Genomic DNA, 12124 nt, shown 5'->3' on the forward strand with positions numbered 1-12124 from the left:
ATTGATTGTGAATGCATGCCTACAAGCCATTTTGCTCTCTTCAAGAGCCTTTCCTCGTGAAGCGAACCGACTGGCGCGAAAGTTTAAACGAATGTCTTTAATTGGAAACTCACTGTGTGCGGGAGGACTAGATTCAAGTTGAAGGTCAATCAGCTTTTTCGAAAATTTAGTCCTGGCAAATAACTTCGTAGTATCTACACATAAAGCACACAATGATCTCGGTTAAATTAGAGCTAACTACCTTTCCATTGGCAAACAACCTGTGTTTAAATTTTAAAGGCATTTTGCTTATGAAACGCGTGCTTATGAACTGTGCCCTTAAGTGCTATAAGCGACAGCTTATTCACATAAGGAGGAGTTCACGAAGCCCTTTAAATGTTCTTTTGGATGCGCTTACTCGGATATATGTAAATTAGCTAAATCACTTTTAGACTAGTTTTTTTTTTAAGGATTACTTCATACATGTTTCTATTAACTCAGATTTTTCTCTTCCAAATAGATTGTTAATTCTAGATTTGATTTTCGCTAAGCGTAAAATGAGCGAGCAAATCACTGCAGTAAAATTAAACCACACCTACCTGCCTCGGATTAGTAAATGACATGGCAGTAATCCATATTAGGCTTGCTATCAACTGTAACGGTAGCTGCGTATGGTACAACTTTATTCCTAAAATGTTTGGTCGGTAGAACCACCAATAATGTCAGCGGTTAATTTATTATATACGTAATTTTCAAAAAATCCATATAAATTCAAAAACTTACAATTTTTATAAGCTTTAGCTGGCCGCATAACCGAGGGTATTTATAAACACTGAACCAGCTATTTAAAACATTTCGGTTGAAAGCGTACTTTCTGTGACTCTGTCATATATTGTTTTGTAGCGACAGTAGGTGACTGGACTGAGAACTAAAATAACGTTGCACCTGTTACCATAATCGTGATGATATGGTTGATAATCGCGATAACCTAGTGACCCATAAGACAAAGCCCACATTTATATAGAAGAAAAAACAAATTAAAGTATTTAGGACTATATGTAGACACATTTCGGTTTATGCTAAGAAGCCAGCTGTCTTATCCAGATGCAAAACTGGAAACGTTTATGTACCTATTGAATGATATATTCGTAAACAAGGACACACAGGCTTTTGCATGTTTTATATCCGATACTGGAGCCATTGAGCATTACGTTAGAAACGAAAGACACTGTAGTTTAGACACACAGTAGTGGTTCGCTGCGACCAGAATATGGAAAGGATCTCATCCACTTATTATCTTTCCTCTTCGTACTGTCTATGATAAGCTGATTTCGAAGAAACAATCAAGTTGGGAGAATAAAATGGGCTTTAATTCATCGTACAGTATTTTGACAATCGGCTCTTTTTGCGCCAGTCTGCATATATTAGATAATCTACTTATAGGTGCGGTCGTTATTTCATCAACTTTTCCATTTGGCATACTTGTTATGTACTGATGGAAAACTCGAATTATACGATGAGTTCGCTAAATTTGATCAAGTATCTTATGTTGTTCATAACAAAAAAGATAGATGACGACAAATATTAGATTGAAAACAAGTTCCCGTTGAAACCGACAGATGGCGCTAGCGTCATCTGTTGGCTCGTCGTATATAGCTGAAGCTTCACAGGATGACTGCCTGTTGTTTTCATTGCGCTGTTAGAGTTATTCGAAGTGGTTACTGGGCGCGTTTAGTCATGAGTACGAGAAGATGCATATTCTGCATTGTCTTTTTCATCACTTTCGTGCTGGAAAAAATGCTGTAGAAACAAAGAGAATTGTTTGCGAAGCTGCAGTAAGCGACACGACTTGCGAGTTCTGGTTTAATCGCTTCAAAACTAAAAATTTCAGCTTGAGCGGCAAGCCAAGGTAAACATTCAATCAAAACGTGTATGCGGGAATTTTTCTTTCTCATATAAGACAATTCTGAGATAAAGCGAATTCAATAAGACAAAGCGGTTCAAAAAGTCCCGGGGGGTCATTTACGGATGGCGCCACTGGCCTATCATTATGCTTTGATGACATTTTATCATTATTGTATGCTTGAAATTTCGAATTGAAATGGTTGAAATTTCGAGTCAATTGGTCACTTATTGTGAACTTCACAGCTAAACAAGGCGGGCCTACAAATAATAGTGTGTTTGAAATGGAGAAAGAAGAAATTCGCTGCGTGATTAAATATTTCTACTTGAAAGGTTTTCGGGCAACAGATATAAAAGTGGAATTGGATTCAACATTGGGTACCTTTTCTCTCTCGTCGTCAACAATTCACCGCTGGATGTCTGATTTTAGGTTGGGTCGTACTAGCACTAGGGATGGAGCGCGGGCAGGTCGGCCAAGAACAGTTTAAGATGAAACTAATGTAAAAGCTGTGCGCAAAATGGTGCAGATAAATCCTCAAATTGGAGCTAATGCCATAGCAAAGGCCCTTGGGATAAGTAAAACTTCTGCGTTCTACATATTACAGCGAGATTTGAATATGGAAAAGTCCGAAAGAGGTAGAAATAACTGCTATCACCAATTTAAGAAGTTCAAGTTTTATAATATGGAAAAGCGCGAATTAGCCAGTAATTGCCCCGTATAGACTGCTTTCGTAGTAAAGTAATTGTAACTAGTATTATTTTATTATAAATAAAAACATTTTTCATGTTATGGTTCAACTGTGGACACCTCCAAAGTTTTATTAACTGCAAAGTATACGTTTTCATTTGATGTAAAGTTATCTAAAAAATATTCAAATAGTTGTGACCATGAATCATTCAGAATTCTTCATTTAGCGAGAAAGCGAGAATCAGAGTCTCAGTGCTGAATTATACCTAACCACAGTGTAAGGTGACTGTCAGTGCTATAAAATAGACTGGCGTAATTAAGCAAAATTGATAATTCTGTGTTGGTTCCCATAGTTATATTACTACTACGACAGCTTAATGGGATGCTTTTTTTTTTCGAAATAGTTATTGTACAATTCCGAAAATGGTGGTTTAGGCACCTAGCAATCGATAATACTTAGATGCCAAATCCAGGAAGACTTATATGGATCTAGCATACGTCAATTAAGCTATTTATTCATCATTTTTAGGAAATCAAACAAGAGATACTGGATGAGGTAGATCCGGAAACGTTAGACCAAGAGGCATTTATTGAAAGTGAGCCAAGTGAAAATAGCTGACGTCTACCCGGTTCATAAAAAAATAAAGTCGGTTACGTTTCCCTGATGGACCATCGATATCTTGAGGTGTTTATAACTGCATAAGATATAATAATAAGTATTTATAACTGCATTCTAAGTAAAAGGAAGAGTGCAGTATGTACAATGCGTAAATAGTGAGTTACTTTTGTAATCGTTTGAAGATTGAAGGATGCGAATACAATCGTTTTGAAATGTTACTACTCGTTGTATTTTACGCAACATAATGTTGGCTAGGCCAAGGCAGAAGAGAATAAGAAATAAAGGGTTAGAGGCTTATCCGTTTGTATATACATATATATGCTATATATAGGTTCTCAACAAAAATATCGACAGCTTTTCTAACTATATGACTTTTCAGTCATATATCTCAAGTAATACAAGTCGCGGCAGGGAGTTAGCATCATTTCAAAGCTGAGATTTAGCAGTAGTTAGGATTAAGATAAGACGTTATGAAGACAAGTAAGGGTTTGAAACTAAAATGCCATCTTTTACAGTTATAGTGCAACAAAGGCATACATTCCGCCCAGTCTCATGAAGACATTTGCGCTTTTTATGATGAAAATGCGCAATTGCATGAAACGTGCCTACGATGGTTCTGTCGCCTTCGTTCTAGAAATTTCGATGCTAAATATGCTTTTCGTAGCGGTCAACTAAGTACCAAAAAAAGTTATTGAAGCTATAGTCGTGCAAGTTTCGTCAAACCGGCACGTGAGTAGCTAAGGCATTTTCAAGAGACTAAACATTTACCGTTAAACAGTTTTAAATTATTTGGAGACACATAGATACAAAAAGGAGTTCGATGTCTGGACGCTACAAGAATTGACATAAAAGACTTTACCTGAGCCTCCCCCCATCACGGGTGAGGAACAGTTGAGCTCATACGACATTATTATAATATGGCTGCTTATAGTATGGCGATTTCTGCTGACCGACTATCGCCAGCTATAGCACAAATATGATGAAGTGTTTTTCTTACAGTCGTTTTGCTTATACCTCACCTTTTGAACGTGCCAGAGTTCCGGTCTGTTTAAGTACATACCCACTTTATCCCAAGGTTTTAACTACAGTGTATAGCGTTATGATATCACGCGGAAGAATATCATCGGGAACGTTTGAGAATGGGGCTCGAGGGTTGCGTTTAATAGAAAGTTGCGCCGACTGAAATGCGGTAAAGATTACAGCGTCTGCATTACCCATTGTCTGTGAAATAAAAATATCAAATAAGGCTACAATCAGAAACATTCTCAAAATAAGTAGCAGAAGAATATAGTAAATATATGATGGTGAAATTCGAATTATTTCTAGGCTTGGAATGCTCATTGCGTGTTTCAAAGAATTTATAGTTGATAAAGAAATGTATCGCTTTAAATGGGAACATTGAAAATGCAACACGTTTAAGGCTTGTACACCGACCAAGCTGGTTCTTATACGCTGTTCTACAAATCTAATCACGATAAATGTGATATTGTTAGGGTACTCAGTAAACTGTGATTCTTACTCTCCTTATACTCGTCCAATGCAAAAAAATATATTGTGTACGGTTTTTTGGAATATGACAACTGCGAACAAGTGATAGACAAAAACAGCGATAACTGATGCTTGAAGCAAGCAATGAAGTTACGGATACAATCCACTCTCTAATACGTAAGCTTCACTAGACGTCCTATGCTTTGCATAATATCACAATACTCTAAGCCATTTGTTTTTGTCGTTCAAACAATCCGAACGAACAATAATAAGTCAATTGCTTATCGCAATGCAAAGTGTCTAAAAGACCAACAAAGTGGAAGGAACGCGATGAAATTTCTTCATGCTAACCCTACATTTTTGGCAGATTGATTGTCCCTAGCATAACTTTGGTCAAAGCCAATTGGGACTCACACTGAGACTTTAGGTCATTCTGGTGCGACCTTAACCGGATCCTTTAGAACACTCTTTGCGATTCACATAGCGTCGTGGAACTCTGCATTGTTTTATGTCTTCCGTACAAGTTTACGTAATGAAAATAAATAGCTAGATCTTTTTTTTATTTATTATTATTTATTTACACGTGTCGTGTAGTGCACGTTAGTAGCGTGGCTTGAACCAACAACCTCTGACTATTCGTTCGAAGGTTTAGCGGCCAAAGCCACAGCACGCATGACTGCATTGAAACTGTACATGGGCAGTTTCAAAATACCAGTTTTCCAAAATTTTTTAGGGCGAAACCAATAAAACTGCGAAATAGTAATACTCGTTTTAATATTGGAAGCTGGGGTTTATGGAACAGTGCGATCTCAATTTTTACAGATTATTTTTTCCGAGTAAGTATAGTCATTCTGTAACCGTGTTATACGTAGCAGACGCCATACGCTTTCATTACGAAATCTATCTGAGGTTATCAGTAGAATTATATGGTAATAGGAGATCCGAAAATATCACCATAACAGGTTTTTAACAATTAAAATTATTTTCTGTTATGACGGGCGATCTAAAAGCGGCTGCGTTAAGATCAAGCGATCGTTGTTTATTGAGGCCAACAAAACAGGCTCTTACCTTCCAGTATTGTAACCAACGTTTCTCGTGTGCAAAAATTTAAACGGAATTATTTAAACAGCTTACAGGTAGAATGTTGTCACAGTAAGTGCTTGAAGTGACTATTGTCATGTCTATAGTCAAGTTCAAGTAATCCTTCCCTTGAGTCAACAAGAGCTCTTTTACTACCTCAGAAAAATTCATTCCGACTTAATCTTCGCTGCAGGAAAAGAATCATTTTCTTGAGAAACTAGTTTTTTGCTAGCTATGTAGATACAAAGCTTTCCAATGGTAAAACACAACGTCGATCATTAATTGTTATCTTTTAATGTATAAACAAATTTTGCGCCTTGTAGAGTATTTGCTTTAGCCTTTCCACCTAGAATTTTTAGCACTTTTCTGATACGTGTATAACACTCTGGTACAATGGTGACATCATAGATCTGGGATTGTCCGAAAGGCCTACTTGCTGCCTCTGACCAAGTCAGTTCTGATGGTGTCTGTTACAGGTGATTCAGCAGCCTGCAAGCTCTGGCCTGCGGAGCGTTTTCGCTGCTGCTGTGTTTGGTTTTAGGGCAAGCAATCTCTAACATAGTGAGTGCCTACCTGTGTTCGTAGATAATCTTATTTATAGCCGGTCATTGTCATGAGTCTGAGATGAAGTGCAATTTATTTCCCCATATTTACAACATAGTTATGAAGAAAAAAAACCAAGACTTTCCCTAAAAAAAACTTTTTGCTCTCTAGGCTCATCATTTTGCTAATTATGTAATCACATTTCATATGTAACGTTCAACAACATAGTGAGTCTGTGAAAGCTTACGCGTTCTAAAGATTTAGAGTTCAGAGAAGATTTCGTGAGAGCTTTCAACTCTAGAAAGATGTATTTTTAATATTAAAAAAAAATGCCAGCAACTTGCCTAATTTCTTTTCGCTCTCTTTATAGCATCAATAAGATTCGTCATATTGCCCTGAACTGTGCTCTGTATTACTGACGAGCTTGCATAATTCAAGGCCGTGAGCTCTACCTCATACTAGTTTAATATTGATTTGTCAGCGGCTGAATATTTGACATTTGTGCCTAAGGCCCGTTCTCATTCGAATAACTTTTATCCAATTAATCAACTACGACCAATACACGTAAAGCTACATATGTGTAAGAAGCATCAGAATTGCCCTCTAACGAACAGGACTTAATGATGGACAACGATTTTTGCTGTTGGCTTAAGCAAACTTATTACACCGATTTCATATCTATATATTTTATCAAAAACCGTATTTAATAGTTAGCTGGGCTCCAATATAATAAAAACACGACATAAGAAAAACGAAGGATCGGTTTAGTCTTGTATGATACGACCACTAACCGAATGGCAATACATAGACCTCCGACATAGTTGCATCGCCAGATTTAAGAGTTCTTTTATTAAGTTAAGAAAAGCTTAACTTCTACAGAACCGTACGCACATCAACTAGAACATAGACGGTATGAAGCGATGCTTCAGTTAATTGGTTAAAGTGAAAGCTCTATGTTCATTCATCTATATCGCAAATTAGAGCTTGGTGCAATTCTCTTTACTTACGAGTAGAAAGAGGTCAGAAAGTTTTTAGCCAGCAGACGGAGCAAATGACAGCGCATTGAACCATAGTAAGCTACGCATCAGACGCACTACTGTTGTCGCAATACATTTCTTTTTAGATTTATTCAATCCTTTCGAGGAAAATACTATCCCGATTGCGTGATTGAAACCGACTGATATCCTGCACTTGTTGATGACGCTTTTTCATATTTTTCGGTGCCTACGCTTGCTCGCCTAGCGTAACCTTCGGCACCGACTTCTGGTACTTCGCTGCCACGGAATCCTCCGAAACCCCCGCCAAGTGATGCTCCAAAACTAAGTCCAGAGCTGAAACCATGCACAGAGCCCCTACAAAAGATTGCGAACGTGATAATGAAAGTCAAACACGGTGAGCACTAACAACCGACAGCTAATACTGCCACGAAAATTTCTAGAAATCACTTAGCGTACCGCCTTGATTTTTTTTAGCTTTCCAATGTTGATCCTAAATAAAAATTAGCTCCCCTTGGCGTAGATTTGTATATGGTGAACATTGGTTTTGTTCATACGTACCTGATGAACCTTTTTTAGCAGTCCCTCAAAGCTGTTATCATGGTTTTTAAATTTAATTGACTCCAAACTGAAAATGCCAGTAACTGGCTTTACGGTCACAGAAATTTCGTCAAAAATTATTCTGTGGAAATCTTAGAATAGCTACAAGTTAGTGAAAGATAAGCCGACGGAATGCAGCCAGTGGCCAAGCAATCTGAGCATCATTCGGAACCCGAGGTAAAGGGATGACGAGTCCTGCAAGCGTTCACGGAGAAATTAACGTAGTTCTCTTGCAGCATGACGCAACCGGCAAGTGTCAGCAGTTCGACGACATGGGTCTCTCAAACATTCATTCAGGAACGAATCGGCATCCATCGTGGCTTACACTCGGACACAACGGTGGGACGATGTCTTGCTGTTCGGACTATGCTGTCCGCCGAGGACAGCGGACCTTCACATGGTATTCAATCGAGGAAAAATCTTTGTAAGAAAGGTATCATTCTCAGGAAGTTTGCGAAAGCAACACCAAAGAATCCAGTCCGGTTGTGCTCACAGTAGGACGTCATCAGGATAGTCCTTCGATTGCATTTATACTTAGCGCGCGTTTCCGTTGAGTTGCTTAGCACATGTTGAAGTACTGCACTACTATAACCCCAAATATACAACAAAGACTTATTAGCTAGTAGCTATCGACAAGCTGACTTCTACCAATTCAAATAAAGATAGCGTGCCCTTTCAGGGCCGAGAACAGGTGTTGCTTTAGCAGTGAATCCAAAACATATTGCCAGTTCCTACGGGTTTTACTGAAGGCGTTAAAGTGTCTCCACTGTGGGATTCAGAAACCCTTGTTGGCTGTGTAGGATTAAGCCGTTGTGATTCATCAGTGCTACGGTGAATCAATAGCAATGACAAAAATAATTACAAAAATACAAGTTTTCCCTGGTAGGTTGGAGGCGCGCTCACAGGGAAACCTCACGATTTCACTGTACTCAGAGACAGAGCTTTATATCACCGGAAGAATGAGCATATTGGTTAAGTCATCCCGTTGGCTTTGTGCGTTTCAACGAAAGCAACAACATAAGCACACCTTGGGGTTTCAAGGAAATATCAACAAATAGCTGAGATATTCTATTTCAAGCCTGCCATGTCGCGAAAGAGCGATTTTGCACGAGGCTATGCTGCGTGTTTGCGTCGGACGGAAGGCAAGCATGATAGGCCGCGACTTCCTGGGTTCAAATTTTGCAGCCCTGTTCATCTTCGTATTCGTAAATTACTGTACCTGATTTGTACGTGTTGACCTGACCAGCGATATCTTAAGAACCGTGCTCTTGACGTTTCCTCAGGATATTTATGTATAGATAAGCTCATCTGCCATTGGCGACGCAAAATGGTTTTTCACTTGGTATTTGATTGTTGCGCTACCCAGAGGATTTTACACTACAGCGACCGGTCGCGTTTCCATTAACCATTGCTGTCGGCGCTTTTCCAAGTATCGCCTTCACCACCAGTCCTATGCGTAGGGTAACTCTAACCAAGGCTCAGTTTGAGCTAATATTTAGGCATCGTGCAATACTTTCCATGAGACTATCCAAAAATCCGCAGAAGATCACCTCTTTCGGGAGCCTGAAGGAAGCAACTCATTTGCAGGGTCAGCGCTTGTTGAGGGCATAAGATGATTAATAAGGGCAATGCATAAATTACGTGGTTACAATTAAAAAAAAGTCATATTTGCTCGCTAAAAAAATGGGAGCGATACCTGTCGCTTGCTGGACACGGGGGGAATTGCTAACGCCAATATGAATCTGAAAATGATTAAGTAGCTCTAATAAATATCTTAGAATAAAGCCAAATCTTCACATTGAAGAAATCATGATTAGCGCTTAAATAAAATGACGATCGTTAATGAACTCCCATGAGGCGTAAGATCGTTTTAACTATTTGCAAATTTAGTTTTTGTCATAGTTTCATCCTGGAAGGTCACTGCAGCCACTTGAGCATTTGCAATCTTGTCTTTAAGACAAAATTTGGTGCACACTTTTGTTTTCCCATTGCATTTTTGAAACATCCGCTGGACTTTGAATCGTTCCAAACACTACAAAAACTTGCCAATTTGGAGTGATCTGGACATCGTTCTTGTTCACAAAGGTAAGTCCTTGATTAGTCTTCGGCATTACATTACGCACAGAGTCCGTTTTGGCAAAACTGTGATGTGCCTATAGTGCTAATGCTATTACTTTGATTAATACAAAATTGTAGTTAAATCGTGTACCTTCCTTCAGTGTCAACTTATATACATGCACACACGCACACACACAGACACCCACACACCCACATACATACACACACACATACCCACACACAGAGTGGCACGCGAGTCTCTTGTCAATCTGTATTTGTAAATACATATATATATATGATATAGAATTTAAATGGACTTTTACTATACGTTGTATTGGTATAACGGTCGCTGCATATCCACTTGCAGTCACTGTGTCATCCCTGTAGGTAATCGCAAGATTTCGGATTTTATTAATTGATCGTGATTTAGATATTGTTCCCTTTCTTTCTTTCTTGGTTAGAAAATAATTAGCGCTATCAGAGACGATGCTTTTATGTTCAGGGATAATCGCCGGAATGAAACATCCGCAGGGAGCTAGTTTTGCTCTATTTTTATAACTCTTTTATAGCTCTATTTTTTATGTTTTTATAAGTAAAAAAACTTGTTGTAATTGATAATAAATAATAATTGATAAATTGTAAGTGATAATTGTGATTAACAATTTTTATTATATTATAGATGGAATTTTTTTTGGAGGAAGGTTTCTGTATGCTTTCAGTAAGTGCAAATAATGAAGTATCAATGCAGTTTATAATAATTAACCCTTCAGAAGTTGCAATTAGAATAACATGGAACTCACCGTTTATCGCCAGTCACGCCTGAATGTCTACCTGTCACTGCGCGTACAATGAAAAATACAATTATATAATTGTATTTTAATAATTGACTATTATATGCCTGCGTTTTGATATATTTTTCGCCATAAGACCCTCATGTGCTCTTCTTGATCGTTTCATGTCCTTATTCGTTTATTATATCCTTGCTCGTTTATTAAATACCTTTTCGTTTTCGGTGTGAATAAAGTACGGTTAATTTTTCACAAACTTTTAAATTTTGAGTTTGCCCTTCCGGGTAGCCCAGTCTATGAAATCAGACCTATACAGCCTACTGTGGAGGAGGAGGAGGAGGAAGATACCCGACCAAGCCTAGGTTTGATATTATTATAGATGTAAAGGGCTAGCTGTATGGGGAGGTACAGTATGAGGTAGTAGTTTACGGCGAGGCTATAAGTAAGCCTATTCTTTCCTTAATACTTCTGAATACTAAAATCGTAACTGCTTACCTTCACGTCCTACTTGTAGGCCACTATCCGCACCAATCATTTGAGCTATCAGCGTAAAAATTGCGCAAACCAGCATCTATCAATAACACGTAAGAAACAATTTGTTAGTGGGATAAAATTCTATATAAACATTTCAGTTTGAATTGTGTAGTTTGGCATGGTCATTATGTATGAGAATTGAAGGCAATGAGTGAGTGCTTGTACTAGAACCTGTAAGGCTTCACTCTCAACGCGAATCTACAACTATTTCTCTACTGTGCTCACGACAAATCGCCTCGTGCCTATTTTAGCCTTACAGTTACGATATTCTGTAGCGTAGATTTTAATCACCTCATTCTTAAACTTCTCAAAAGTGTCTTTTACTAAGAAACAACTGAATCAGAAACCTAAGTAACCCAAAATAGGTCCTACTGAAGGCATTAAAGATACGCAGCCCGCACTTTATGATACGTCTGTAACAGGGGCAGGCGAGCTGAAGAGGCTTCATGTTCAAAGTATAACAGAGTTGAGACATTTAGATTACCAGACACATATGGGTATTACGAAGACCTTTGTAAGACGACAGCGTCCAAACTAAAAGCAACACCTAATTAGTTGAAAGTAAACAGCACACGATTTTTACGTAAATTAACCTAGAATCGAGCGCAGACTTACAGCATATGTAAAGCTCCTCTCCATGTTTGCTTAAGATTTCCAGCAAAAATACGATCTTGTCTTCGCACCGCTCGTACAAGTTTATGCACACGTTTCTGCACCTATACCCTTGTATCGACCACTGACGCATGAAATGCCAGCATATTCTATGGCTCCATTTATAGGAAGCACGACCACAGTTCAGCAGGTAACTTCCACGTATACTATAAATTTAATCTCTCAAGGACTACAGCAG

The 12124-nt window shown here is 38.4% G+C and overlaps 1 protein-coding gene and 1 long non-coding RNA gene across 2 annotated transcripts; one reads left to right on the forward strand and one right to left on the reverse strand.

Moving 5' to 3' along the window:
* The first annotated feature begins 1650 nt into the window (after positions 1-1650).
* Positions 1651-9779, forward strand: LOC111247945 (uncharacterized). The gene is made up of 5 exons (XR_002672322.2): positions 1651-1888; positions 3099-3254; positions 6233-6317; positions 7542-7691; positions 8131-9779. It is a non-coding gene; the product is annotated as an uncharacterized LOC111247945 (long non-coding RNA).
* Positions 7397-12049, reverse strand: LOC111247944 (uncharacterized). Its single transcript, XM_022799542.2, has 4 exons — positions 11890-12049; positions 11236-11311; positions 10753-10789; positions 7397-7651 (listed from the first exon to the last, which is right to left on the reverse strand). The coding sequence occupies exons 1-4, from the start codon at positions 11911-11913 to the stop codon at positions 7450-7452; spliced, it is 339 nt and encodes a 112-aa protein (XP_022655277.1). The 5' UTR covers positions 11914-12049; the 3' UTR covers positions 7397-7449.
* Between the last annotated feature and the right edge of the window lie 75 nt (positions 12050-12124).

The sequence above is a fragment of the Varroa destructor genome, unplaced genomic scaffold (assembly GCF_002443255.2).
Source record: "Varroa destructor unplaced genomic scaffold, Vdes_3.0 BEIS01000003.1, whole genome shotgun sequence".
NCBI lineage: Eukaryota > Metazoa > Arthropoda > Arachnida > Mesostigmata > Varroidae > Varroa > Varroa destructor.

Excerpts from the sequence above, each read along its gene's own strand:
- LOC111247944 (XM_022799542.2), bottom strand. The coding sequence starts at position 11,913 with ATGGAGAGGAGCTTTACATATGCT. Across the intron at positions 11,312-11,889 it reads AGAGGAGCTTTACATATGCT|ATGCTGGTTTGCGCAATTTT; the intron begins GTAAGTCTGCGC and ends TGTTATTGATAG. Across the intron at positions 7,652-10,752 it reads GGCGTGACTGGCGATAAACG|GGGCTCTGTGCATGGTTTCA; the intron begins GTGAGTTCCATG and ends AATCTTTTGTAG.